This window comes from Dryas octopetala, chromosome 1, assembly GCF_963921425.1.
Source record: "Dryas octopetala chromosome 1, drDryOcto1.1, whole genome shotgun sequence".
NCBI lineage: Eukaryota > Viridiplantae > Streptophyta > Magnoliopsida > Rosales > Rosaceae > Dryas > Dryas octopetala.
This window is the reverse complement of record NC_141366.1, coordinates 5271794-5299299: the sequence shown is the minus strand read 5'-3', so window position 1 is coordinate 5299299 and position 27506 is coordinate 5271794. Positions and strand designations below refer to the sequence as shown.

Sequence of the window (27506 nt, the reverse complement as noted above, 5' to 3'; positions counted from 1 at the left end):
CCACTCCTGTAGGATATCTGATAAACTTAGGACATTTGCTATTAATTCATATGATGAAGCATACGTGAGATTATATTATTGGTATATGGCACTGGCTGCTGCATACAGGTTTATATTTGTGGCTTAAGTGACCTGAACTGTTGAGAATCAAGATGCAGTTGTGTGACAACTGGGTGATCTACCATTTATTCGTTTTGTTATCAGTGCTTGAGAAAAGAAATCCATCCATGTCTGGAATATTATTTAATGTTGCTAAATGAAATGACTCAGGTTATATTGAAGCCTCACTTCCAAATCTAAACTATTCATCTCAACTAATTGCAATGGACTTTTGACTTGGCTGAAATAGAAAGAATTGAAAAGAAAAGGGAGCCTCGTGTCAATTTAACTTCCCATTTCCTTCTGGCATTCTATGTGCTCTCTGGGTTGGCCTAGCAACTTGGCATTCCTTGCAAGGGAAGAAAAATGATTTGAATATTTTCTTGCCAAACCATGATCTTGGCACAGAGTTTTCCTTCTTCTGTTGGTTTCTAAATTCTGGATTTGGTGTAGCAGGCACTTGTGTGCCACTGGCGTTGTCAGTTGATCTCTTGCTATAGGTATGGGTTGCTTGTACTGAACCTTTGATGCAGGGCTGATTGGTCACCTGGTGCTGTGTTGATTGAAGTACGATTGCTTGTGGTACAATCTGACCATTCGAGATCAACAAGTCAGCTGGGCAGTGCTTGATTGGATCAGTCTCAATGGACTCTGATATGGTGCTGCTAAATTCAAACTCTGTGCCTTGTTTGTGCATTTGATTGGCTCTGTTAGTAGGAAGGGACTTCGCTTGCTGATCCTGAACGCATAGGAGCCCAGCAAACGAAAAGGAATCAAGTGAACTGCTATCAGCAGCAACATCCACTGAAATCTTGTTTTGCAGGCGGGCTGCCATTGATTTCATGATGCACTCTGATTACAAGCTTCCATAGTCTATATATAGTCCCGGATTGAGGGTAAGTGTGGATGTTTTGTTTTGTCTTGTTTGTTTTCCTTCGTTTCTCTTATTTTGCCGCGTTTTAAGCTATGATTACTGTTCTCATTCCATTATTTTGGATGGTATAGGCAGTTTGGAAATAACAAGATGGAATGATGAAATAATGGAGAATATGTCCAGATATTAAAAAACAAAAAATCAATGTAATTTTTAGTGATTCCTTAAATGTGTAAAATTTGTAACTGTTTGATTCTTTGTGGAAAATTTTTAAATGCTCCAAGATATGCAAGTATGCAACTATGGCACCTATCTTGGAAATTAAGATTATATAAATTTTGAAGGATAGAGTAAAATAGTCTCTAAAATCCAAATTGCCATGTCCTCGTCTTTTGCAGGCAACTTGTAGCCTTGTGGATGGTTTTTGGTATGGGTGTGGATGTTACCAAAGAATTGCCTGCTGTTAAAAAGTGGAAAAATAGTATTGGGTTGGGGGAATATACCCATATGGTTGGGGTGTTGCCGACTGCCGATTACTGAATCTTTTATCTGTTCACAAGGTTTTGATAGATTATAGATTGATTCCATGGAAATTTTGTCTAACGCTTTTGATCTCAACATGTTATTTAATGATAAGGTACAAAACTTTGCTTAAGTAGCTGATCCTAACGAGGATGGCATGTTAAATCAACTAATTAAGAACAGATGGAATGATTTTATTGGTGGAGTGGTATCTGTTTACTTACCATGATGTCCTTGTTATGTTGATCCTGTTGAAAATGTACTGATAATCTTGTACGGGTGGAGGTGGATATCCCAAAGTAAGGGTTTTAATGTTTTATAGAAATGAAAGAGTTGACATCAACCAGTCTGGATCCCGGATTAATACATGGGTTCTAACTGGTCAGGACCCTCTCATCCTTACAGGTTATTGTAGTCCAATAATATTATTGCATCACCCTGTAAATAATTATTACTCTTTCAGTCTTTCTTGAGTTCCTATTATTTTTCATAAGAGAGAATGAATCTTCTGAAGAAAAAATCAGTTTTTTGCACTACCTTATTGGACCAGGCCTCGGCCCATCAGTTGAACGAGCAGCATGGGTCCAATATGTGCTCCATTAACGAGATCTGTGGCCCAACCAGCTTTGATAAGGTATAAATATCTCAAATGTGGTAATTGATTAAAAAATAAATAAGTCATTTTACAACACCGTGACTGGAAGTCTGGACCGGGTCTCTGCTTATGCATTTGTAACCCAATTATATGTAAAGCAGCCCAACATGAAAAGTGGGCTGTACTGAGTATCCAAAAGGTATTTACCATCATATGCTTATGGTCCTAACTCCTAAGTCAAAAGCAGCATAAACCACTTTTCCCAGAAAATCAAGAGCAACAACCACATTATGGGGGCCCACGTGTCGCCCTGAAAACTCATGTCTCCCATCACTGTGGGGTCCACATTGTTCTGAGGAATAGGACAAATATCCGTATACTATGGCTAGACTTGTGAAGCACTCTCGTCAGATCTTTGATGATGGATATTATTTAGCGGGGCCCAAGTTTACCAAGTCTTCATTCTTATCAGGTAATCATCCTTTTCCACTCTTGATTTTGCTATGGCCAGAGTCACACATGATAATCGTCACCCTACAAACTGTCTAGTGTCTACTGTAATATTCCTGATTAAAAATCAACGGCACTTTGAAGTAGAAAAAGACAAAACACCCATCAGGAAAATTAGCAATTATTAATTACTGAGATATTTTAGCAGCAAGCTGTACTATATATACAACCAATTGAATGATCTGGATAGAGGCAGACCCATTAGACAGAAAGAAATTAAGGAAAGAAAGAAGAGAGTGATCACAAAGATGGTTCTGCTTGAAAAGCTTTGGGATGATATTGTAGCTGGACCTCAACCTGAACGTGGGCTTGGCAAGCTCAGGAGGATCAACCCCAAGCCTTTGAAGATCAATGGTTTGAACTAGCTATATGAATTCATTTAGTAATTTCATATTCTTTAATGGTTTTCATTATGGATTTGTTTTTTGGGTTTTGAATTATGATTGATCATATGGTGTGGTACGTGTAGATGTGGAGGGAGAGACAAGCAAGGTGGCGATGCCTTTGACCCCAACGACACCAGCGACACCAGCCACCCCAACGACACCATATTCTGCGCGTAAGGACAACGTTTGGAGGAGTGTGTTCAACCCTGGTAGCAACCTCGCATCCAAACACATCGGAAACCAGGTTTTTGACTCACCACAGCCCAACTCTCCCACTGTCTATGACTGGTACGTACAAAAATTATATTCCATGCAACTTTAATTATTTCAACATTAGATCCAAGCCCTAGATCTAGGAGAGACTAGGACTTTTTGATCTGATCTTGACCCTTGCTTATTTCATGATCATCACAGGCTCTACAGTGGTGAGACCAGGAGCAAGCACCACCGCTAAGGTGGCCACCTAGCTACCAGGGGTTGCATGTAAATAGTGTCCTTTTCGTTCAGTGTTTGCCACGTACCCCTTGTTGGTTTCGATCCTTATTGTGATTAGGTGTCCTTTTGTTTGCTTTAAGTTTTTAACTAAGAAGGCTTTGGCTTTTCTGAGCTCACTGTCTAAGCTAGCATTATGTTATGTGTACGTGTTGTTGTTGTTGCTAAAGGTTGTTCAAGTTGAAAACTGGCACGGGCCGCTCGGCTGACGAGTCTTTTGTAATTCAGATCTACCGTCGATGGTGGTGATGAGCTGCTTTCATATTTTATTATTAAATAAATAAATGCCATTTGTACATTTTTCCCATTAATTAATTGTCTGATTAAATTAAATTAAATTATGTGGTTTTAACCTTATCTATGCAATTATTATTACTTTAAGATAAAGATGAGAGTTTGTTTGTATTGGTACATTAATGGAGAGAAATAAGAATCCAAGAGGGGATCCATGGTAGGACCCACATGTGAATGGATAAGAAGAAAGGATGAAACTGAGAGACTACGTGTCAACTCTGAAAGATACAATAATAAATATTAGGCATCTAGATCCTAAATTCATAATCAATATTCAATAATGGTGTCTTGGGTCAGACTATTATATTTGTCACCTAAATAATCAGCTATAGCCAAGTATAGTCCACGATCAAATGGCATCATGGAAAGGAGATGTACCCATTTGAATTTTGTGAAAGGAAAAAGTAGGTGGACAACAAAATTAGGCGACTCCAAAACTTACTGTATAAAGCAGTTTCTCAACGATTCATAATTCCATTCTTAATGCAACATGATCCATATAGGCCATGTTTGAGAATTGAGATGAGAGTCCACCAAACAGTAATTAAGAGATTTGGTTTAATAAAATTGTACAAGCCTACGTTGAAAACAGTATGGCACTATGGCAGGATGGCTCAACATCAGCAACCACGTTATGATTCTACAACAATGTGTCTCACTAATGGACTACAATACATTATGATTCTATTCATTAAAGACCACATTATCTATGTCATCTGAAAATGTGGTCCTTTTAACATTATTCATACTATTATCCATACTGTTGAACCCCCACATTGTCCCTTCGAAGACTCCAACAAGCCTTTGAGTAATCAATCTTCCACACAAACTTTCTTCAGAGAGGGAGCGTAATTATGTACCAGGAAAGTAGCTCCTCAATGCTTGCCATCATGGGGAAGAAGGGGTGGGGAGAACAGAGGATGGCGTTTGCCAGGAAAGTCAAAACCAATCACATGTGACAGGCATAAGAGAGTATTGATCTAGTCATCTCATTTAAGCTTAACCAGCTCAGGAACAACGCAGCCTACTCAGTTTACTGCCTCATTAAAGAGATTATTTTCTAGAATGAACAAAACTCATAAGTTAACAACCTATAAATACATTTTAACAGTTGTCACAAGCTTCCAACATGACAATGTTTATCTGCTGTCTAATTGGTAACTATATGTGTACTTCGCCAACTCCTAAAACAGACCTTGTCTCTATTCAACAACATATGTTAGAGCTACAGAAGCTCTAATATGCCACCTACCTGACACTCTCCATTGAAGTTGTCACCAAATATTTCTAGTGAAACCACTAGTTCTTTGCGCGATGCTAGCAGAAATTTTTTCATCAGCACCTGCTTCAGTCCCACTTCTTCTGATATGCCAAAAGCTGCAGAATAACACATACAAAAGATCAATCCAGGAGTGTATATAGTCGCATTGTGTGTTTCAATGTGTCCATCTGGCACATGCAAGCATCTGAGTGTGTTGTGGATGTGTGAGAACCCCTTTTTTTTCTGTAGCTAGAAGATTACTTCAAAGTGGGGATACCATAGATTGGAAAAAATGGACGAAAGTAAAAAATATACACAAAGATTTAAGACTTTAAAGGAAAAGCATCAAATCTTAAACTTTTATAAACCCAGAGGCCTTCCTCCACACAAGTTCCCACTAGCTCTGCCTATTGGGAACTCTAGATAAAGTGCTCACCAGATGGCCACGAGTCAGATCGTATGTTTTAAGATCTGCCAAAGTTTCTTGCTCTCTTAAAAGTCGCAGGTTATCTTTGCTTGAATCTAATACCCCAGACTTGGTAATTGGAACATTTGTGGGGGCTGGAGGATTTAATTTGGCATGCAGTTTTTTTACCAAGTAAATTTCAACTTCATCAGCTTGCAGTGCAGTTCGGAGAGCAACATACTGTATACAAATAAAAGCAATTTCAGTATAGTGAAGTTTTGGGGATATAGAGTGAAGTGCTATAATATGAAAAACGCAGTTAGAGGGAAGAATTACCTGGCATAGTTGCCCAACGGACAGAGTAGGCCTGCAGCAAAGATATGGTCGCTGCAAACTGGGTATTCTTTGTTCATCAAAAGAAACAAGCAGGAGATGGATATCCAACTGAAATTATGAGAAATCATTGATCCAACCATCTCAGAAGAAGATTGCTGGATAAAAATTCCAAATACACATATATACATAGTCTGCGTGAAAGAACGATCTCATGAACCTTATGTGAAAAAATGGGACTGCAGCATGTGTTAACACATCAGTATAGGATTTCAGACAGTCAACTGGCTTTGCCAATTTGAAATCTCATAAGGTTACTCACAGTCCCCTATCACAGAAAAGTCACTACAAGATCGGCAGCCTATACACTAACTTACCTGTTCATCATTATCTTCTGAGTTCCGAAGGTAATCCACCAACTTAGAGAGGCGGCTGTTTCTGGCATTCTTACCATTGCTTGCACTCATACTTCCATACCGTGTATGACTCCTCATGCCACCTTTCCCCCAGGCAAGCCTTTCTGAGCTGCCAACAAGTCCCGCAGATGCACCCATAATTTCTCTGTTCACTTCGTAATCATTTTCTTCACCACCATCTGCATTAGAAACTGCTGATGAAGGCTGATAATATCGAGCTCCTCCCCATCTTTTGCATCTTTTTGGTCTTGGTTCTGTGCGCTCATCAGCAGAAGATGAATCTTTACCTCCATCATTATCATTAACATCCTCATTGTCGTCGGATCCTTGATGTTCAGCAGCATTTCTATAGTTTCTTCTCCCTCTCAAATGAGCATTTCGATAGTTACCCTGTGATCTCCTCATAAATGCAGCTGCAGTCGCTTTAGCTGTTGTTCGTTTCCTACCAAGCGCTTCAGATTGTCGTCGAAATGTCTGGGCAATGGAAGCTTGGATCTGTCCAAATAAACTTAAAAGATCAAGGCCATGAAGCAACAAACTGGTAACAGGAAGGAAATGCCTGTACAGTTTTAATAAAGCCTAACACCCGAAAGATGAAAAGCAGTGATCCTAGTAGAATACCTTATTAAAAGCCACAGGCAAAAATATAATCAAGTCTTAACTTAAGTTTTAAAAAATTACTGTTCCTGGGAATTAGAAAATCAGAGAATGCCATTAGTTTTTACAAGAAAAACTAGAACAATTTTCATTTTGTTATTTTGCTTTATTTGGGGTTGACCAGAAATAAAAATATAAAGTTAACCCTAAAAAGGGTAAAATACTTGCATGCGTAACAGAAGCTTAAAATACGTCACCTGCTTATTGCGAGCCTTCTCCTCTTCATGAAAAGCTAATTCCTACAGGAGATATTAAACAATGAGTTCTAACATTTTAAATATAGAAAACAAAATTTCAATCTGAGATGTATTTGATCAGCATCATAGTACCTCTTCCTCATACTTGTCAATATCTGGATATATAGCTGCAATTAGGGCATCATAGTTTGGGTCATCTCTCAAAGAGCGACGACTAGCACAATGTGTGCGACATGCAGGACATTCATTGTTCCTGCAGCAAGAGCAAGTTACCAGTCTATATATGGGATACAGATATCAGGTAAGTTCAAACTTTCTAATACTTTGTTCCATCCTCCAAACAAAATCTGTACAAAGAAATTTAACTTGAATGTTCCATTTGAATAAAAAAGGAGAAAAGTTAATAGTTTAAAGACATACCCCAGGCGCATTGACTTGTCAATGCATTCCCTGCAGAAGCGATGCAGGCATTCCATCACTGTTCTTGTTTTCCGAATGATCCCTATACATACAAAAGGATCAATGATTTTATTTTATTTTTTTAATATTTGGAAGGGAGGAAGGGGTACATAAGCCAATACTTATTGCATGCAAATGAGAAGGAATTTATATGTAGGCTTCTAGAAATGAGCTAAACTCCTAAAAGGTCTAGCCTGCACACACAATTCATGTAAAAGGAACCAATTTGTACTTGGTATTACATGGTCTGATTCCTAACCTCAATCATTTAGCCAAATATTAAGTTAAAATTATAATTTTACATTCCTGGTTATGAAAGCTCTCAATCTCTGAACATTTATTTAGGCATGCATGAGAAACATAGATTTAGACTGCCTGAATGTGTGTCTAAAACGAAGGTATGAATGATTTAATGTAAACAATATTTTGCAATAAATGTATGCAAAACAAACAAAGGTGGGCACATGCCCAAACATACAACAGTAACAAAAACAAGAAAAAAATCAGTGAATCATCAACCCATCAATAAGGCTGCTAATCTTTATTAGAAAGTATATATATCCGAAAGAAAGGATATAATAATTTCTAAGGATTTATATAAAATGACACGGCCTTTCAATATAATTCCATTTCTTCTATCTAATGAATTTACCCTTAATATAACAAGTTATGTAATTGAATCAATAGAGGAAGGCCCAAAAAGAGATAAATCTCAAGTTTGATGTTGTTTGATGCACTTTGGGCTGAGCTGACTTTTTTTTTTACTAGTATATAACAAGTTATGAACTATTATCATACGAAGTTGACTCTGTCTGTAAACAGAGTAATTCAGTTGAAGAATACAATCCATAACTTAATGATACCAATTGCAAATAGAACCTCATATGACTAATTCATGGTTTGCATATTTCCAAATTTATCTTTTAGTTATTATCTTGGAATTATCTTTTATTAATTACACATAAAAATTCTTGGATTTTAAATTAAGAATTTCTCAGGAAAAAAAAAAGAACACAAAATTTTGAGAAAATGCAAAAAATTCATGCTCTAAACTACACCCAATACAAACTTTATACTTTAAGACAACAAAAATCTTTCATGTGTCAATCAACCATTTCCTCCTCTTGCTGGAAGAGAATGCCTACTCCAGCTAAAGCCACCAAACACAGATATCAGGCCAGCAAGACACACTGATAGGGGACTTGGGATTTGCATAAAGGTATATGCATAGAGTTCAAAATGAAATCAATGGAACCAAAGATCTCCATCAAGTATTAGGTAGCTAATCTTTGGACCTTGAAAAAATGGCTCAAAATGATTGATATACATTATACAGTTTCCTACAAATTAACAAATGCAAATATATATTCCTACGAAAAAAATATAAAAAAATGCAATATATCGGTCTCTTCGCTTAAAGTAGTGTTTGACAAAATAAAAACACATTACTTCTGACTTGTATGCAACAAAAGCTTACAACAATGCAATTTCAAGATATATTAATCTCAATGCTGCAATACAACAAACCACATCAGCATGCAAGTGCTTATGATGTTCTAGAATTGAACTATCAACCTACCTTTATAACATATAATGAGCTTTACTTTTATGCTGGTACCCAATGACAAGATCTCTTTAATAAAATAGAACCATAATAGACCAAAATCCTTACTTGCAATCTTGATTCAGTTAGTATCCAAAAACCTTCATATATTTAACCAAAAAATAAAAATAAAAACCAAAACCATACCTAAACAGATAGGGCATTGGACTTCTTTCCGAATTTCTGCCAATTTCACTATGATAAATCTGCTTATAAACACCAACAAAAGAACAATTAGCATATAGCAGATTTAATATTTGATAGATAGGTCAACCCATATGCAACTTCTCTTCTGTTTTTGCCCACTGAAGTATGTGTTTTAAAACTTATTGATAGATATATAAAGAATGAAAAATACGTAAACTTTAATTTATTGGATGGGAAATAGACAACCAAGGACAAAAACAACAGAGAAAATATATGAAAGTACTTATTCTCTACAGAAAAAACATCTGTAAGAACCTCTTAAATAAAGCTTACCCCACCTCTGGCCAAGATCAGATAAAATTATTATAATAAATTACTCCCAAGTCCAAATTATTAACCTTTTCAGTATACCAGCCTGTACATCCATATTGTAGTAACTAAAACATAAGCTAATGCATTTTGTGGGGTTGCATTTTGCAAGCATACAAATGCCCAATTCAGCATTCATATTGGCGTCCTTGTTACTATTGTTATCATATCCAAAAATGAAAATAAAAGCGTTAGTTGCTTTCTTCTATTAAATATGGCAAAAATTATATCAAACGAGTAAGCTAGCTAGCAAGCAGGAGCCCAGTAGGATAAGGGTATGAAGCTGATTAGAAGTTTGTATGAAGTAGATAGTTCAGTAAGTTCCAAATTTATCCCTTTCTTCAGACCATTGTCCCTTTCACCGAAGCACCACCATTTGAGTAAACAAAACGAGAAACTATTGAGCAAAACTTGAGTGAGAATTCTTGGCACAAATACTTTGTCCCACACTCGGATTCCCATCACCCAATTCTCTTCAATCTCTGTTCTTCAAGTCTGTGACCAACTTCTCCTCCAAGAATTTTTGCTCAAAATTAATGACCAAATCAATCAACGCAAACCAAAGAAACTCTGGATCAGCTTCTCCGTGCAAGTTTTGTCTAACTAAACAAATGGGCATGCGTTGCTGTAGCAAATGAAGAACCATCCATGCACGCATGGAGATTGAAGCCCGAAATCACCATAGCAACAACCACAGCTCAGAAGATCGAAAACCCAACTCCACTAACCTTCTTCTTCACGCAAGCAAAGCAATCCAGGCCATGAAAACACGAGAGAAACCCCTCATATACCAACCAAAAGTCGTTGCTTCGTACAGTCGAATACGCGCTAATCCGCAGAGCTCCCAGTAACAACTGCTCGATTAATACAACAAACAAAGAGTAGCACGAAGTAAACCATGCAGATCCAAAATCAAACCCAGCATTCAAACATCACACACTTGCAAAATCAACAGGCCAAAAACGACCACCAATAAACAAAAAAATAAAGAAGAATGAGAAAGCTACGAAGAAAATAAAAAGAGCTTACTCGTCCTTCTCTGCGTTACTCGACGAAGGGCTTCGATCGGACTCTGATAAACAAAAGGGCCAAGAACACCATGAAGCAACACGAAGAATCAGATAAAAAGGAATTAATCCAACCAAAACCATGTGAGAGCATGTATATATGGCTTTGCGGTGGTTGAAAAATTTGGTGCTGGGTGTGGGTATTGAGCAAAATAAGACGTACCCTCTTCGTCTTGTGGCTGTTCACGGCTGTTGTCGTGGTGGTTCTGCAGAGAATCATCACCTTCCATGGCCTCTTGGGTGCGCTTCTGCGCCGGCATTGCTTTGCTTTCTGGCGAGAATTTAGCGTGGAATGGAAGGCTTGCTTGTATGAGTACGCAATTGCTCGTTGTGGTGCAGAGAGAGAGAGAGAGATGTAGAGAGAGGAGAGAGAGAGGGAGAGAGGAAGGTGGTGGTGGAGTGTGGCTGACCAGAGAGAGAGAGGCGGAGGGGTAAAGGCTCAGAGGCTCGTGTTGTGGTCTTACGACTCTTACCGAAATTTCTTCATATTTATAAAAAGAAAAAAGAAATTAATAATGTCTGCGAAAATATGCCCAGCTGCTGCGTGCAGGAGACAATTCACGCTTGGTCTTCGATCAACACGTGTGTGACTCAAGGGTATAACAGTAAATAGAGTAAATACACTTTGTTTTGTTTTGCTTTCCTTTTTTTTTTTTCTAACTTTTTCTTTCTGGGCTTCACAAATTTTTTTCCTTTTTTATGAGAGGGTTTTACGTTAAATTGCTGGCTTGGGAGCTGTGTTTTTGGTTGGAAAGAAAAATGGAATAGTATTATAGTAGTAAAAGACTAAAAGACACACTGTGCCACTGTGGAATGAGCATATGGATTTTATTGAATTATTGGTGTAACTTGTAACTAACGCGAACGCCGAACCTGAATTTTCTTACTTTTCTCTATTTCTTTTTTTTTTTTTCTTTTTTTATCAATTGCCATTGACTTGACAGTCTTGACGGATGGGCTTATATTCCCTTTCCCTTTACAAAAGTTATTATTATTAATTAATTCGTTGATTACCAAACAACCCCTAACGAATAATAAGTGCATTTTCAATGTATTAAATTTGGGTCTAAATGTCTAATACATTCAAACTTTTTTATTAGGTTACTCTTTAACTTTTGTTAAATACTTAATTGACACTATCTGATTTTCAATCTTGTTTAGGTAAAAATTTATTAGGTATGTTCGGCACGTATTGCATAAGACATTATAAAAATGTGATAAAACTTACTTAATCATGTACTAGTATCCAACGTAGTGCAACGAATGCACACATTTGCCCAACTAGACCAATGAAAGATACATATTGGTCATAAAACCATCTTTATAAGAACTATTAATACAAATATTTTATATTTAAAATCATTACCGCATGTGTGATAATTGTAAATACTTATTTATTAATTAAGAGTGCAACTCATTTACATCCAAAATGTAACTAGTCAGTCATCTAAGATATATGTTATTAGGAGGGCAACTTGAATTTGGCCAACTCTAATCGCCCCAATCCAACCTGACTTTTGAGCCAGATTTGACAAGTTTCAAAAGCCCAAAACTTAATTCAACTCAAACAAAATTGGGTTAAGAATTTCCACTCAAACCTAAGTTCGAGCCCAAATTGTGTTCTAATACTTCGAAACTATTTGGTTAAGTTATTCTTTTAACTTTTCAAAAAATAATTAGGAGACATCATCTAAGTTTGAACCTTGCCTAGATAAAAATTTATTGCCTAAGCTTCGCAAGTAGTCATTCTAAAAGCTATTAGTAAAGTTACTCAATATTTTAAATTATTATCGCATGTGTGACACTTGTATAAACTTATTTGTTAATAAGAGTGCAACACATGCATACCCAAAATGCAACTAGTCAATCATCTATAAGATATATATGTTATTAAGTGTGCAACTTGGATTTGGTCAACCAAAAACGTCCTAACCCAACTCGACTTTGAGCCCAAATTTATGGGTTTAAGAAAGCCCAAACTTGAATTCAACTAAATCAAATTTGGGTTGAGATTTTACTCGTTCAAGTTAGTGAATTTAATTTTATTACTTTCAAATGTTTTGGGAAAGTTATTATTTTAACTTTTTGCTAAATCATTAATAAATATTATTCAAACTTAAACCTTGTATAGCTAAAAGTTTATTACCTAAGTTCCATGCATTGTGCCGAATATTATAAAAATGTGGTGAGAACATACACAATTATCTAGCTAGATCTAAGAAAGATGGTGGATTTTCCATTCGTAGTTCTTAATAAACTATTTTTGAAGTAATCTATTATTTAAAACCATTATTGCATGTGTAACACTTGTACATAGTTATTTGTCAGTTAAGGGAGCAATACATGCAAATCTAAAACATAACTAGCTAGGCAATCATTTATAAGGCATATGTTATCAGGGTTACATAATGGTGGGCGCGGTGCGGTTCGACTCACTTTTCCTTCGAAACCGTGCACCGCGTCAGACATGAATAGACGGTGCGGTTCGGTGCTTAAAACCGTGAAAAAAAAAAAAAATCGAACCAAACTAAACCATCTTGAATGCGGTGCGGTGCGGTTCTCACCACGGTTCTGGACCTAATGGGGCCTCACACTTGTTTTTTTAAGCCTAAGCCCAATTATTTATTGATGCAAACCCATCCTAATTAACAAGTTTTGGGACTTTGGGGTTTGGTTGGGCAAATTAGTTTATATAACTAGATTATATAGAGTATATAGAATATATAAAATTTTAAACTTTATGGTTTAGGGTTTAGGGTTTAGAGAATGAGAGATGAGTTGCAACTAAACCCTATACCATAAGTTTTAAATCCTTATACTATAAACCCTAATATCCTAAACCTTATACCATCAATTTTAAATCCTATACCTTATTACCTTATATGGCATATACCCTATATACACTTATATAGTATATAACTATATATTATACCCTAGAACTATAAACAATTAAAAATTTTAGTATATAGAGTATAAACTATAAATAATATACTAATTTTTTTTATATAGAATATAAAGAATATACTAATTTTATTATATAGGGTAATGGGTATAACTAAAATTATATACTAAAACATTATTAATTTATTATTATATTATATATCTATAAAATAGGTCATAGGGTTATATAAAATATATTTTAGAGTTTAAACCCTAAAATATAGCTAGGTTAATATTAATTTTAATATTTTATTAGGGTTTAAGGTTTAGAGTCTAAAGTGTATAAAAATGTGTACAAAAAGTGTATAAAAAGTATATAAAAATGGTATAAATATATATAAAAAAATATATAAAATGGTGTATATGACAATATGTGTATAAAAATATAAAAAAATATATTTTTTGCAAGTATGCAGTGCGGTTCGGTTCGGTGCGGTTAAATAAGGTGTAGAACCGGAACCGGAACAGGAGAGAAGCGGTGCGGTTCGATTTTTTTTGCGATGTTGACTTTTTTTGGTCAACGCGGTTTTTTGCAGTTTTTTTACGGTGCGGTTTGGCCGGTTTTGGCAGTCCGCGGTTAATATGCCCACCCCTAGGGTTACAGGCTTGTAGCTTAGATTTAGCCAAAACCCACTCACCCAAATCCAACCCAAATTTTAAGTCTAAATTGAGGGAGTTTAAAAAAGCTCAAACCCAAATTCAACCCAAACAAAATTGGGTTGAAACTTTACTTGCTCAAAGCTGAGCCCGGTTCAAAATTTACAATTCAAATTTGGGTTGATGCAACTGTTTGGGATGGCAGCATATGTTGGCTTACTTTATTCGTTATGTCTGTATGATCCTTTGGGTGAGACTCTGCATCGGTTTTGGTTGTTTTTCTTAAATTGTCAAATAATCAAATATAGTAAATCTTGCATGGCTTACTATAATCATCACCTTAGGGTTATTTTTTCGTCAAATAATATGTCAATCAGTCAATGTATACGTATCTCAATTACAATAAAAAAAAAAAAGTAGAATTAAACGATCCCCCCAAAAAAACAGAATTATATATTTTCTTTTTGCTGAAGAAAATAGAATTAGCCTTTAAAATTATAATAAAAAGCATTTTGGTGCCTCCAAGAGATATGTATGTGACTGCGAGTCTGCTAACCAGACCCAGAGCCTCGCTCGAACGTCACTGCAGTTGGACCCTCAGAACAAGCACACCATCTTCTTCAACTCATGGGTTTACCGGAAATCGTCGATTTCGCTCGTAATTTTGCTGTGATGGTCAGAGTCAAAGGCCCTGTAAGCCCCCCTGTATCCTTCTCTGAATTTTTTTTTTTTTCTCTCAGCTGGTTTCTGATTACGCAATCCTTTTCAAACAGGACCCCAAGGGCCTCAAAATGCGAAGCCACGCTTTCCACCAGTACCAGTAAGCCAGTTTTATATTCACAAGCACATAACCAACTATATCTAGTTCCCCAATATTTTTTTTTTTTCTATTTTTGTCCTGATTAATGCATTTATTTATCATTTTTTTTTGTATCTGGGTCTGTGTAGCTCTGGGACGACGACTTTATCAGCGTCTGGAATGCTTTTGCCTAACACCCTTTACGACTCTGATGTAGCTAAGCAACTTTTTGGCGGCGTCAGTGAACTGTCTCCTCCGGTTTTGGTTGTGACTGTTGCTTCCATTGTTGAGCCTTTTCTCTCTGTGCAACACAGAGAGAACCTTACCCAGGTCGAAATTAGTGTGATATGATTTACACAATTGCTTAATTTTGTATTGGGGTTGATACTTAATGCATTTGTTGTTTTTTTTTTTTTTGGGTACCTTGCAGGGCATGCCTCAGTTGATTCCTGGGGTTCAGATTGATATTATGGCCGAGGTATAGCTATACACACAATAACCAGTATTTTTCTTTTTAAGTCTTTCGTATTGAATTGATTTGAAATGGCAATTTCCGTACTGGTTACTTTCTGGGGTTAGATGTAACAATTTGAAGTGCTTTGATTAACAGGGTGAAATGAGGTTGGAGAAAGACTCTGAAGATTCAGATAAAGGACCTCCATGCTGGTTTGCAGCACAGCTGTTAACGCTAGTACGAATTTGCTTACCTGATTGTTTGATTGGCTATCCCTATAAGAAACCATTTGAGAAAATATGTAGAAGAAACGTGATCTTAGTATTGGAAAAGTGAAATTTATCTTAGTTATGTTCTTCAATACGAGAATAATTTGATATGAAGTCAGACGAGACTGCAATCTTAAAGTCAATTTTAATGCTAGGTCATTTGATTTAATAAATAGCGTTGATGATATATATATTTTGTTTTTCGTAATTGCTTATATTTACTGTACAATGAATTTTTTTGAAACATGCTACATCATACATGGCTTCTGATGATGATCAAACTTTTGCACCTTACAGACTGACGTTCCTGGGTCTGCTCTTGCACTCCAATCACTTATTGAAGCTTCTTTAAGCTCCCCAGAGCATGGATGGGAGGTCGGTTGGTCTTTAGCCTCACATAGTAATGATCCTCAGCCTCTAAATGATGTTATTCAGACACAGGTACAAGGTTTTTCTGTTATGGGAATTGATACATAAGTTATCATCTTGGGCAGATCTCCTTTTTAGAGATTATTTTTGTCGCATGACATGGAAAGCAAGTAATTGAGAAATCCATTACATAGGTCACTGATGAATCAAGCAGCTCTTCTTTTTCTGGTTGGTTTTGGAGAATTCTACAGAAGTTAACATGATAAAGAGAATATTTTTCATGTAATGCAGAAGAAATTTCTTAATAATCTCTGTTAAGTGTGACAATAAATCATCTGTCATGGATAACCAGGTGGATTTGGCAGTTGGAGCATTGGGGAATTTAAGTCTTACGGGCAAGTCAACTACAAGAATTGCCATTCTTGGAGTATCCTTATTTTCCAAGGTAAATTGCTGCTTTTACCTTTCATCTTAGCATACAATCTGGTGATAATTCATAACTCAAAGATAGTGAATATGAGCCTCTAGTATCATTTGTTTGCAGACTTGGTAATATATGTGAGAATGAGAGGTAATTGTTTCTGTTTAGGATGTGCCAAATGTAACCATATCACCCTCCAATAAAAGGGGGGACTTTCTTCTGGCAGTGGGTTCTCCTTTTGGTGTCTTATCACCTTTGCACTTCTTTAACAGGTAGATAATCTTCTCTTTGCAAATATATGTTATGTTTACGTTACTTCTTGATTGATATTTATCTATTCTCTTTCTGGTTATGGTCTGAAGCATAATTGTTTAATCCTATTGATGCTTGATCTAATTATTTGGCCTCCTACTTCAGTATATCTGTGGGATCTATTGCCAACTGCTATCCTCCTATTTCATCTTATAGTTCATTGCTGATGGCAGACATACGGTGTCTTCCTGGTGCGATTATTATCTGTAAGATTATCTATTGTTTCCCATCATTCCATTGGTCTCTGATTCCATATTAATTGTAAATCTATCAGGAGTGGAAGGTGGTCCAGTTTTGAATGAGCATGCACAACTTATTGGTATTTTAATTAGACCATTGAGGCAGAAGATTAGTGGTGCTGAAATTCAGGTAATTTGCTGACATTTGCCTTTCATATGACAGTCTAAAATTTCTATTAGTTAACATGTCATCCAAAACTCTAGTCTTGGGTAACAGCTGGTGATTTCGTGGGAAGCCATTGCAACTGCTTGCAGTGACTTGCTGCAGAAGGAGCCTCATTATGCAGAAAAAGGGATTTATAATGACAAGGGAAACTTAAATGCTGTAGGGAAGGCATTTTTCGTAGACAGCCACAGCTCAAATGGACCCATAACTCATATTCAGGAGCATCTTTATTGTAGTTGCTCCTCCCCATCACCAATTGAGAAGGCAATTGCTTCTGTTTGTCTCATAACCATTGATGATGGAGTATGGGCGTCTGGTGTTTTTCTCAACAAGCAAGGCCTGATACTCACAAATGCTCACCTGTTGGAACCATGGAGATTTGGTAAAAGAACTGCAAGTGATGGAAGCTTTGGGTCCATTCCTGAGGCACTTCCTTTCCTGTCTGACGGTTCTTTATCTCCACGGCATAGTGGAGTTGATGGCAAGAAAAATAGTGAAGGTTTGCTGCCAAGGAACCACAAGAATGCAGATCCTTCAGTGGCTGATGAACATGGAGCATATAAATTGAGTTCATCTAACAGAGGCCATAGAAACATACGTGTTCGCCTGGATCATATGAACCCTTCGATTTGGTGTGACGCTAAAGTAGTATATGTTTGTAAAGGACCTTTGGATGTTGCCTTGTTGCAGCTCGAGTACATCGCAGATCAGCTTTCCCCAATTGTCATGAAATTTTCATCACCATCTTTAGGATCAAAGGCATATGTTATTGGACATGGACTATTTGGACCAAGATGTGGTATATGCCTTGACTATTCTTAACATCTACTTGCATTGCAATATTTGATTAGATATATGCCCAATTCTGCAAATCCTAAGCTTGCAATTTTCTTCTGACATTCATGGATTAGCACTGAAGCAATATAGTTCTAAAGAATGGATTTTAATTCGTACTGCCACAAATGGGAGGACTAATTCTACACCTGTGGTTATCTTTGTCATTCTATTTAGTTTAGTTTTTTAAAACTTTGTGTTCCAATAATTGGCTTATCTTGTTTTTCCCTTTTTTCTGGTAAAAAGTCATCATGTATTAAATGTCCTGTTTGGTTCAATTCATTAGGCTCCTCCCCATCAATTTGTTCTGGTGTGGTAGCAAAAGTTGTCAAAGCAAAATTTGCAGTCCCATATGAACCCAGTCAAGCAGAAAATACTCTAGGACATTTTCCTGTGATGCTTGAAACAACAGCTGCTGTCCATCCAGGTGGTAGTGGTGGTGCTGTCATCAATTCTGATGGTCATATGATTGGACTTGTTACAAGGTATGTTGAAGAAACTAAATTGTTGCGGGTTGGTTGTACTTTTGATTTGCATACTGCCATGTTCTATAAGAAACATACCGAAGAAGCTGCGAAGTTGGCTAACTAAATCAACATTGATACAGATTTGTATTATGGTATAAGTTCTGATGTTGCCTTGGTCTGAAGTTTGTGCTTCCTACTCCCATGTGTTGTGTGATGCTATTCGAATAAAATAAAACTCTAAAATAAGAATAATTTGGTAGAAATCATATCGTTCTATGTAGCTATATTGTTGTTAAAACTGCTCTTTGCATCATCATCGTCATTATTATCAAATCAGATCTTATATGTGTTCATTTTATTTATGTGTCACTCACTCTTTTCAGATAGTGTTTCTGTATTTCATGAGATATATTATTGATACAGCAATGCAAGGCATGGTGGAGGAACAGTTATACCACATCTGAACTTCAGCATTCCTTGTGCGGCTCTGCTGCCCATTTTCAAGTTCTCAAAAGGTTATTTAGATATAGATCTCCGAACTCTTTATTTCACAATTTTTGATGGTTCAAATTCATTGTAATTGTATGCGCTTTAATTTGTTGTTGTTAGTGTTATAAGATGTGCAGTTTAATATGACTAGGGGTTTTTTCTAAAAAATTTCTTTTAATTTCTTATGTGAATATGCTTTTTACGGTTATCAGAAAATGGAAGTAATGGAAACGGTAAATAGAAAGATATTCATTTCCTGTGGTTTCAGTTCCGGACTTTTTTTCCTTACATGTAGCTGCTAAAAGTAAGCAGTAGTGAGATCTTACTTTTGTGCTTTTTCCTCGAACAGACATGCAGGATCCTTCACTTCTTCAAGATCTTGACCAAGCAAACCAACATCTTTCTTCTGTATGGGCATTGATGCCACATCTTTCTCCCAAGCCTCCTCCTTTGCCTTACACACCACAGTCGCTACAAGAAGACAACAACAAAGAAGGGAAAGGATCCCGTTTTGCAAAATTTTTAGCTGAAAGACAAGATGTGTTAACAAAGCCAACCCAACTTGGCAAGGCAGGAAGAGCTTTTAATGATATTGTTCCTAGCAAGTTATGACTTATGAGCATCCTGCAATTTTGTTGTACCAAACCGAACAGCATTGCCATAAAAACTGAGATCAGGTTTCATAGTTCTCAGGATGTTTTACTTCCGATCCTCGTTGTCTTGTATAGTTGTATGTGACATTAATTTGTCGCAGGTTACAAAGAAAGAAAACTCATTCCTTTTTATTTTTATTCTACACTGTATTATACATGCGAGTAATAAATAAGTAAAGTTATCAAACACAAGAATACGAATTGTACATGAAAATTCTTGTAAAATTTTGTATTTTTTTTTTATTGTCGTGAGGTTATCTAAACATAATACGATTAATAAAACAAGTTAAATTATTTTTTATTAATTTAATATACAATTGGTTAAATGTATTGAGTTAAACTAAATTACTTGTGAAGCAATACGACGTATGATTCTTATAATCCGAGTACGAGTGTACGACTTAACACAGACTCGATTTTGACACTACCAATTACCAAAGAAATCATATATAGCCGCCAATAAGCAAGAGTTTAAGACCCTTCTCATTTGCACCAAATACCGCTCCTGAATTTTTATGGGGCTGTCCTGAGTCTCCCTAACTCGGCACTCGCCACTCGCCTTGTCTCCCCTCCTCTCACGCTGTTGTGCAGAATGAGTGCAAGGTATTCACCTTGATACTTCATTCTTGCCCAGATATAGTAAAACACTGCTCGCACAGAGAGAGAGAGGGTGATGGGGGATAGCTCCGGCTACAAGGACTACGTGGCAGGCTTGCTCGCCGGCGTTGCCACTGTTCTCATCGGCCATCCCTTCGACACCGTCAAGGTATCATATTGTTTGAATTTTTTCAACTTTCAATGGGTTTACAAGATAGTGAAATTTCCTTTCATGGGTATGGTTTTCAGTCTCATTTTAAGTGTAATTGACAGGTCTTGGAAGTCAAATGTAAACAACCAACTTCAAAATTTAGTTTTTGGAATCTGGGTAACTTAAAATTTGATTGGACAACGTTGGAATAGGTTGATCTTAGTGGTAAGGACCGATATTTTAATGATACCAACATGATTTTAGTAGCAAGTAAGCAACTTGCAGTCACTTGTTTGCACAGGGGAAAAAATTGAAAGAAGGAAAGAAGCATTTTGGAAATGTTACAAACTTACAAAAAATTGAGCATAATTTACCTTGGTTGGATATACATTTATTAATCTGTTTCTTATTAACTTAACATGTTGTATCATTTACCACGACCAGGCTGCAATCTATCAATCACTTTTTTTGTTGTTGCCATGTTATAATTGATGATATCAGGATATTTGCTTACCTCTAACATTTGATTAGATTCTCTCTATGAACTGAGAATGATTGAAACATTTCTTATGTGTAAAATAAAATTCTACTTTCAATTACACTTGTCTCTGAAATCTGAATGTTAATTTCTCATGTATTTAATACTTATATAATTAGGTGAAGCTGCAAAAACACAACACTGAAGCTCATGGGGTCAAGTACAGGAATGGTTTGCATTGTACTTCAAGGATACTAAGGACTGAAGGGGTATGATCCCTGACTTTCTCTAGCTAGATATCTCCAACATGGCAATGTAGCCCCATTTTTCTTTTGGAAGGGGCCAGTGCTATGGAATTTGATTTTTCACATCATCTTTTCCAGGAGAGCTGACTGATATTGGGTCCTTGACAGATTAAAGGACTTTACAGAGGGGCAACATCATCTTTTGTGGGGGTGGCTTTTGAGAGTTCACTTCTTTTTGGGATCTATTCCCAGACGAAACAGTCACTGCAGGTTTGAATGAAAATGAAGTAGATAAACTTTGTTAATTTTTATTTGGCAGTAATCTGTATAATGGCTTCTGTTAGATGCATGATTGGTAACCAGTTACTTTATTGATATCAACATGATTTCTAATAAAGATATTATGTATATGTTATATGGTTATAATGTAGCATGCTTCTTAATCTTAATGACAATTGAAGGGAAGTGTGCAAAGTGCTGAGCCACATCCCCAAATCATAATTCCATCTGCAGCTTATGGTGGAGCAATCATCAGTTTTATACTATGCCCATCGGAGCTGGTGAAGGTAAAAGGAAGTGGAGCGATTTTAGATTGCACAATTGTTTCTCACGGTATATGCTTATTACACTGAGCTTTTCCAGTGTAGGATGCAAGTTCAAGGCACGGACTCTTTGGTCCCAATGTCCAGTAGATATGGCAGTCCTCTTGATTGTGCCCTTAAAAGTGTAAAAAATGATGGGGTGAGAAAATACTGTGCTTTCTGGCAAACATAATTTATGATGATATTTTTAGCTAATGGAAAGCCTTTCAGGTTAAAGGAATTTTTCGCGGAGGTTTTACAACATTGTTGAGAGAAGTTATTGGAAATGCAGTCTTTTTTAGCGTTTATGAGTATGTCCGCTATCACATGCATTTACAACTGAAATCGGCTTCATCTGACCACAGAAACTTGATTGATGTGGGAGTTGGGATTGCTAGTGGTGGCCTTGGTGGTATAGCTGTATGCATCTTCACAATTTGGCATCCTTCTCTAATAACATGTTTCACATTCTTATCACACTTGACTTTTCACATTGTGATTATCCTTGTACCCTTCTTCCAGTTTTGGTCTGCTGTTTTGCCCTTGGATGTGGCAAAAACCATAATCCAGACCGCTCCAGATAAGAACTCTTCAAGAAATCCATTTCAAATCTTGAGCTCAGTAAGAATCTCTCTCTCTCTCTCTCTCTGTGTCTCTCTCTCTCTCTCTCTGTGACTCTCTCCCTCCCTCCCTCCAATATTTAAGACATGCCCAATAAGCTTTTTTATTTTGTATTCTTTTATCTTTCCTCTGTAGACTTACAAAAGGGCTGGATTGAAAGGGTGCTATGCAGGTTTGGGTCCTACCATAGTTCGGGCTTTTCCTGCTAATGCAGCGGCAATTGTAACCTGGGAGGTAGCCATAAAATTATTAGGCATCAAACGTGACTAAGGAAATAACCAAATGCTTCTAAGCTTTCTTGCAATTCCTAAAGCGCATTCTTCACTTGGACCAATTCTAGGGGTGTTACTAACCTTGTTTCTTGAATTGAGTGCTCCAACATTTTTCTACGAGAAAATATTGCAGATTCGTGGTGATTATTGTGAGTTTGTCTTGTTATAGTATATCTTTTTTGTTTTTGCTCTTATGCTTAAGTTTAGTTTGGTGTGTTTAATCATAAAACCCATATCAAGAGACTCTGATTGGAACTGCTCCTTGTTTGTGAATTGTGACAGTAGAATTCTGTAGTAGTGGATTTGTAATTTCTATCAATTTACAATCATTGAAATACAAGCTCTAACAAAGCAGCCAAGAGATTGCTGCTCAGAGCATTGAATTCATTTTCTGGTACTGTGTTGTTCCTCTGCCTTGTATCCATTACTAAGTATGCTTTCTCTGTTTTGTTTGCTGTCTATCTGTGTTTGGTATTATTATTATTTTATTTCCTGAGTAAAAAGAAGGAAAGAAAGAGGGTTTGGACATGGATTACGTAATGGTAAATTTGATTAGCTTGCAAATGCAAATAGAAAAACCCTTATGGCCTTCTTATCTCATCCCCTTACAATGGAGTACGTCGGGTTACTGAACTGTTAGTTCCGAGTCCATCCCTTTAATTAATATGAAGCCTGGCGGGCTGCAAATCTGTATGAATTGAAAACTCATTCAGGAATTAATAAAGTAAAAGAGGGCTAAGGTGCTCCTATAATTACATAAACAGTCTATTTAATGCCCTGATCTGGATCCTGCTAACTCTCTCTCTCTTTCATATTTATTTAACATTCTATTACATGCTACATTATTCAATCCAGACAATCTGACATGTTATATTGTTAGAATGTCAATTTGTACCATTAATTAGGTAGACTCTTATTAAAGTGTGTGGTTAGATTTACTGTATGACAATATAATATATCAAATATGTGATAAGAGAATGTTACCGTGTATATATTGAGTTGGCAAATACAACAGAATGAGATGCTGAAAGATGAATACCTACATGAATACAAACCTCTGACATGCATGCTGAGAGCTTGTTAAAGATAATATGGTCATGGTGAGAGATCATTTTATTTGAAAAGTAATATATATATATATATATTAATGCATGTAAACTTTGTAGGGAACAAGAATCAACAATTTCCCTGATCAAACACTGGGTAGGCTTTGATCAATGATCAATCACAGATTCACAGCCAGACATATGAAGCACAAAATGATGAGAATGTTGCTAGCTAGCTAGCTGTTAGCTAGGGCATGCACAATTGTTTGATTACATGCAGATTCAAATTTCAATTACAAACAATTAAGAGAGAGAGAGAGAGAGAGAGAGAGAGAGAGAGAGAGAGAGAGAGAGAGAGAGAGAGAGAGAGAGAGAGAACTGGTGCATAATCAAGGTTGAGGAGGATTGACAGAAGAGAGAGAGCATGCTAGAGATGCTTGAAAAGAGGCATTTATGAGAAAGATATATAACTAACTAAATAATCCTCCCTAGTTTAAAAATTATGCCTCCAGTGATTAATAAATAATAATCTTCTTTTCTTGTTTGGTTTTTTTTTTTTTCTTCAGTTGGAGACATCTCCATGATACTCAGAGGAGCTTTTCCGGCGGCGCTGGTTGTGTCCAGCCAAACGACTGCGACAACTCCTTTTATTTTCATCAAACTCTGACAGGCTATGGAACCTGCATGTAATTAAAATAATGCACCATTTCAACGCCACTTCTGAGTGAGAATACAATAATTAACAAACCATTTATTCTCTTATTAATTCTTTTTCTCTTGATCCTCTTAATTCCATCATCTTGTTTTGTCTTTTTCTATAGCTAGGCATAATAAGCGCTAGGAAAAACCGAAAAAGATACATATGTGTCTATGAGATATGATATGAAATTGTGAGTGGGTACGTTTCTTGTTTCTTGTGCAGTTTTAAGGAATTAAAATTTCGGATTTCGAAAAAATTTCGATGAAAATTTCGACGAAAATTTTTAAGATTTTTAAATTTCGACAAAAATTAGACGAAAATGACGGAAATTATTATTAAAATACGGAAATTTTGAATAAAATTTTACCATATATTTATTAACATATTATCTACTATATTGATAAAAAATATTGAAGAAATCAAATTATATGATAAATTTCATGTAATATGTGATGAATATAATGCGCGCTAGAGTCAAATATTGTTAAATAAAATTAATATAATAAATAAATAAAATTACTATATTTTTTATACTCTATAATCTGTACACTAAACCCTATACTTTATATGCCCTAATATTACATTAAACCCTATATACTCTATATTCTTTAAGATATTGTATAAGATATTAAAATTTATACCCTTTAGAGTATTTTTAATTATTTTTTATATAAAAATGTATTATGATTTAACTATTTAAGGTTTAAAAATAACTAAACGAAATCCCAAAAGAATCAAACTAAATCTCAAACCCTCTTTTTTCTTTCTAATTGCCCAAAGACCTCAAACTTTTTTTTTTTTTTCTTTCCTTTATGGCTTCCACTTCTTCTCGTGGGGCGTGAATGTGTGACCTTCCTTCTTCCTTCTTCCCTTTTCTTTTTCTTTCCTTTTCTTTTTTTCTTCTTTCCTTCCTAGCTTCCACTTTTTCCCTTTCATTTCTATCTCTCCCAAGTCCCAGCCGCCACTGCTAGCAGTGACTCAGCATATCTGCATATGGCATATCAATATATCATTGATATCTATTTCTCTTCTCTCTCCTGTTCTCCTTCTCCAGCGCTGATCTCTCTCTCCCAAGTCCTTCACCGATATGATTTTCTTTTCTCTCTATTCTCTCTCTTTCCTCCTCAATCATGCCTGTGCTGAGTTTGTAACTGCCAAGGAGAAGACAGACAGAAAAATGGCTGGGTTTTGTTGATCAGAGCGAAATTTTGCCGAAATTTTGAAAAATTCGATAATTTCGGCGAAAAATTTATAAACTAGTGTTAAAATTTTCATACCCCTAAAAACCGAAATTTTCGATAAAATTTCATCGAAAATTTCAAAATTTAACTCCTTCGTTGTTCCCCTCCCTCCTCAACGCTATTCAAAGTGTTTTCATATATATAATTAATTGCATGCCCTTTAGCTCACATCAACTGTATCTTTTGGCAACTCAACTATTAGTTATAGTCAGGCATAGCTCGTGATCCTTTAGTTGCGAAAAGACTTTAGGGTTTGATATATAGGAGAAAATTGATGCTACCTAGTTTAATTTGCTACTAAATTTGAGTTATATATAAAGAGAGAAATTTTTTTAAAAAAAAAGAAAAGGCAACAATGGAAACAAAGAAAATAAATGGTCTTTCTCAATGTTCAAAATGCAATTAATTCAACTAAGCATTATATATAAATATATATATTTTGTTTAAATCAAATAGAAATTAGGAAAACCATCTAACACTACTAACAGAGCTAGAACACGAAGCAAGAAGTTAATTGAAATCCACAAAAGCATATATGGCTGTAGAAATTAACAGACATATATGTACTAGAATTTATGATTGTAAATTAAATTAGGGTTAACTCCTTAATTAATATATTAACCTGCTACATTGCTGGCAAAATCGCTGTTGGAGTCCACCCAAAAGCACAGCCGGAGCCTTGGCATGAAAATCACAGACCTTGTGGCGACGATAGTATTGCTTTACATCACTCAAGTCAGCATTGCAATTATCCACTTGGCAACTCGGCCGCGTAGACCCTCCTGCACCAGATCCCTTCTTGTTAGGAGTACTACTACTACTATTCATCATCACCCTTTTTGATCTCCTGTCATCCTCACCATACATGACTAGTGGTGATCTGCTACTGTCTTCATCCTCCTCGTCCTCGTCCTCCTCCTCATCCTCGGCCTCCATTTTGTAGTTCAAGCTCCTCTTTCCCTTGGATTCCATTTTGCAGAAAAGGAGAGAGAAGTAGGCAATTGATGATGAGAAAGAGAGGGAGTACTAGTCAAACAAGAAGTAGACTAAAAAACATATTGATAGCTTGCTAACTACCAAGGTGGAAAAGGAGGAGAATTATGTGTGAGGACCACAAGTTCTATATTTTCCTCTCTTGTCAGCATTATGGATGTAGTGACTGGTAGCTACAAGCCTAGAAATTAAGCCACAGGTTATTTATGCTCCAACACCACATCATGTGTGTGACGTGTACCCAACGACGTACAACAGTTCAAATCATCAGGGCACCAATTCTAACTCTACTCTACCTCAAATTTTCACATACACATAATCCTCATTAATTATCATATATAATACTAGTACATTCGTGACAATTAATACTATTCTCACTCCTCCATAAGTTTCTTTCGCTCTTTTGGAGAATATTTTAACAATAATAAAGTATTCATTTTTGAAATGCATGTATTACGATATATAAACTGCACATGCGAATAACACATTGTCTTATAATTGTATACCAAATTTGTTGGTGTGAGTCAACCCATGTGATTATTGTGTAATTATTAGGATTGATTAGGTGATTTATTAATTCCTGTATTTTAGTTATAGGCCCATGTATATAAACCACACTTTGTGGTCTTAATCAATTAAGCAAGATTATATTTGAAAACCCTAAACCATTCTCTGTTCATGGTATCAGAGCCGACCTTAATCACCTCTCTTCTCACATAGGTATTAAGGTTCGGTCATGGTGGTTCTGAATGGTTTAAGGGTCTATCTTGCTCATTGACTTGTCTAAATATATTACTCACCATTTTTCTCTATAGAGCGAACTTGAGATTGATCAAGACAGAAACTAATATTGTTTCTTTCCGCTGCAACTGGTTCATTCCTTGG

The 27506-nt window shown here is 36.1% G+C and overlaps 5 protein-coding genes across 6 annotated transcripts; 3 read left to right on the top strand and 2 right to left on the bottom strand.

Annotated features, from left to right (window-relative positions):
- Positions 1-2793: 2793 nt before the first annotated feature.
- On the top strand, positions 2794-3789 carry LOC147296847 (auxin-repressed 12.5 kDa protein-like). The gene is made up of 3 exons (XM_086241347.1): positions 2794-2954; positions 3070-3274; positions 3401-3789. The coding sequence occupies exons 1-3, from the start codon at positions 2849-2851 to the stop codon at positions 3438-3440; spliced, it is 351 nt and encodes a 116-aa protein (XP_086097473.1). The 5' UTR covers positions 2794-2848; the 3' UTR covers positions 3441-3789.
- Positions 3790-4336: 547 nt separating this feature from the next.
- LOC147296846 (E3 ubiquitin-protein ligase) lies at positions 4337-11139 on the bottom strand. The gene is made up of 10 exons (XM_086240924.1): positions 10851-11139; positions 10650-10692; positions 9252-9310; positions 7463-7544; positions 7175-7295; positions 7043-7084; positions 6150-6683; positions 5776-5883; positions 5470-5679; positions 4337-5149 (listed from the first exon to the last, which is right to left on the bottom strand). Exons 1-10 carry the CDS (start codon positions 10945-10947, stop codon positions 5120-5122), a joined length of 1326 nt encoding a protein of 441 aa, XP_086097050.1. The 5' UTR covers positions 10948-11139; the 3' UTR covers positions 4337-5119.
- Positions 11140-14754: 3615 nt separating this feature from the next.
- On the top strand, positions 14755-19853 carry DEG15 (protease-like protein). 2 transcript variants are annotated; one of them, XM_086229869.1, is made up of 14 exons: positions 14755-14917; positions 14998-15044; positions 15173-15353; positions 15454-15501; positions 15634-15714; positions 16044-16187; positions 16468-16560; positions 16705-16808; positions 16954-17039; positions 17123-17217; positions 17305-18052; positions 18374-18572; positions 18978-19069; positions 19393-19853. In XM_086229869.1, exons 1-14 carry the CDS (start codon positions 14852-14854, stop codon positions 19653-19655), a joined length of 2247 nt encoding a protein of 748 aa, XP_086085995.1. In that variant the 5' UTR covers positions 14755-14851; the 3' UTR covers positions 19656-19853. The 2 variants fall into 2 exon arrangements, with proteins under 2 accessions (XP_086085995.1, XP_086085996.1); XM_086229870.1 differs by having other exon boundaries at positions 14844-14917; positions 15241-15353.
- Positions 19854-20191: 338 nt separating this feature from the next.
- Positions 20192-23497, top strand: MBAC1 (Mitochondrial substrate carrier family protein). Its single transcript, XM_086248333.1, has 8 exons — positions 20192-20462; positions 21102-21191; positions 21336-21437; positions 21629-21733; positions 21810-21908; positions 21980-22168; positions 22271-22369; positions 22505-23497. The coding sequence occupies exons 1-8, from the start codon at positions 20370-20372 to the stop codon at positions 22637-22639; spliced, it is 912 nt and encodes a 303-aa protein (XP_086104459.1). The 5' UTR covers positions 20192-20369; the 3' UTR covers positions 22640-23497.
- Positions 23498-23901: 404 nt separating this feature from the next.
- On the bottom strand, positions 23902-26747 carry SPL3 (squamosa promoter binding protein-like 3). The gene is made up of 2 exons (XM_086248338.1): positions 26251-26747; positions 23902-24367 (listed from the first exon to the last, which is right to left on the bottom strand). Exons 1-2 carry the CDS (start codon positions 26598-26600, stop codon positions 24250-24252), a joined length of 468 nt encoding a protein of 155 aa, XP_086104464.1. The 5' UTR covers positions 26601-26747; the 3' UTR covers positions 23902-24249.
- Positions 26748-27506: the final 759 nt, after the last annotated feature.

What these genes read in the sequence shown, in the direction of transcription:
- LOC147296847 (XM_086241347.1), top strand. Translation starts at nt 2,849, where the DNA reads ATGGTTCTGCTTGAAAAGCTTTGGGATGATATTGTAGCTGGACCTCAA. An exon ending in CAAGCCTTTGAAGATCAATG is followed by an intron (nt 2,955 to 3,069) that starts GTTTGAACTAGC and finishes TGGTACGTGTAG; the next exon opens with ATGTGGAGGGAGAGACAAGC. An exon ending in TCTCCCACTGTCTATGACTG is followed by an intron (nt 3,275 to 3,400) that starts GTACGTACAAAA and finishes TGATCATCACAG; the next exon opens with GCTCTACAGTGGTGAGACCA.
- LOC147296846 (XM_086240924.1), bottom strand. Translation starts at nt 10,947, where the DNA reads ATGCCGGCGCAGAAGCGCACCCAAGAGGCCATGGAAGGTGATGATTCT. An exon ending in TTGACAAGTATGAGGAAGAG is followed by an intron (nt 7,085 to 7,174) that starts GTACTATGATGC and finishes TATCTCCTGTAG; the next exon opens with GAATTAGCTTTTCATGAAGA. An exon ending in CCGTTGGGCAACTATGCCAG is followed by an intron (nt 5,680 to 5,775) that starts GTAATTCTTCCC and finishes ATTTGTATACAG; the next exon opens with TATGTTGCTCTCCGAACTGC.
- DEG15 (XM_086229869.1), top strand. Translation starts at nt 14,852, where the DNA reads ATGGGTTTACCGGAAATCGTCGATTTCGCTCGTAATTTTGCTGTGATG. An exon ending in ACAGAGAGAACCTTACCCAG is followed by an intron (nt 15,354 to 15,453) that starts GTCGAAATTAGT and finishes GGTACCTTGCAG; the next exon opens with GGCATGCCTCAGTTGATTCC. An exon ending in AGACATACGGTGTCTTCCTG is followed by an intron (nt 17,040 to 17,122) that starts GTGCGATTATTA and finishes TAAATCTATCAG; the next exon opens with GAGTGGAAGGTGGTCCAGTT.
- MBAC1 (XM_086248333.1), top strand. Translation starts at nt 20,370, where the DNA reads ATGGGGGATAGCTCCGGCTACAAGGACTACGTGGCAGGCTTGCTCGCC. An exon ending in GGATACTAAGGACTGAAGGG is followed by an intron (nt 21,192 to 21,335) that starts GTATGATCCCTG and finishes GGTCCTTGACAG; the next exon opens with ATTAAAGGACTTTACAGAGG. An exon ending in GTGGCCTTGGTGGTATAGCT is followed by an intron (nt 22,169 to 22,270) that starts GTATGCATCTTC and finishes CCCTTCTTCCAG; the next exon opens with TTTTGGTCTGCTGTTTTGCC.
- SPL3 (XM_086248338.1), bottom strand. Translation starts at nt 26,600, where the DNA reads ATGGAATCCAAGGGAAAGAGGAGCTTGAACTACAAAATGGAGGCCGAG. An exon ending in TTTTGCCAGCAATGTAGCAG is followed by an intron (nt 24,368 to 26,250) that starts GTTAATATATTA and finishes AATTACATGCAG; the next exon opens with GTTCCATAGCCTGTCAGAGT.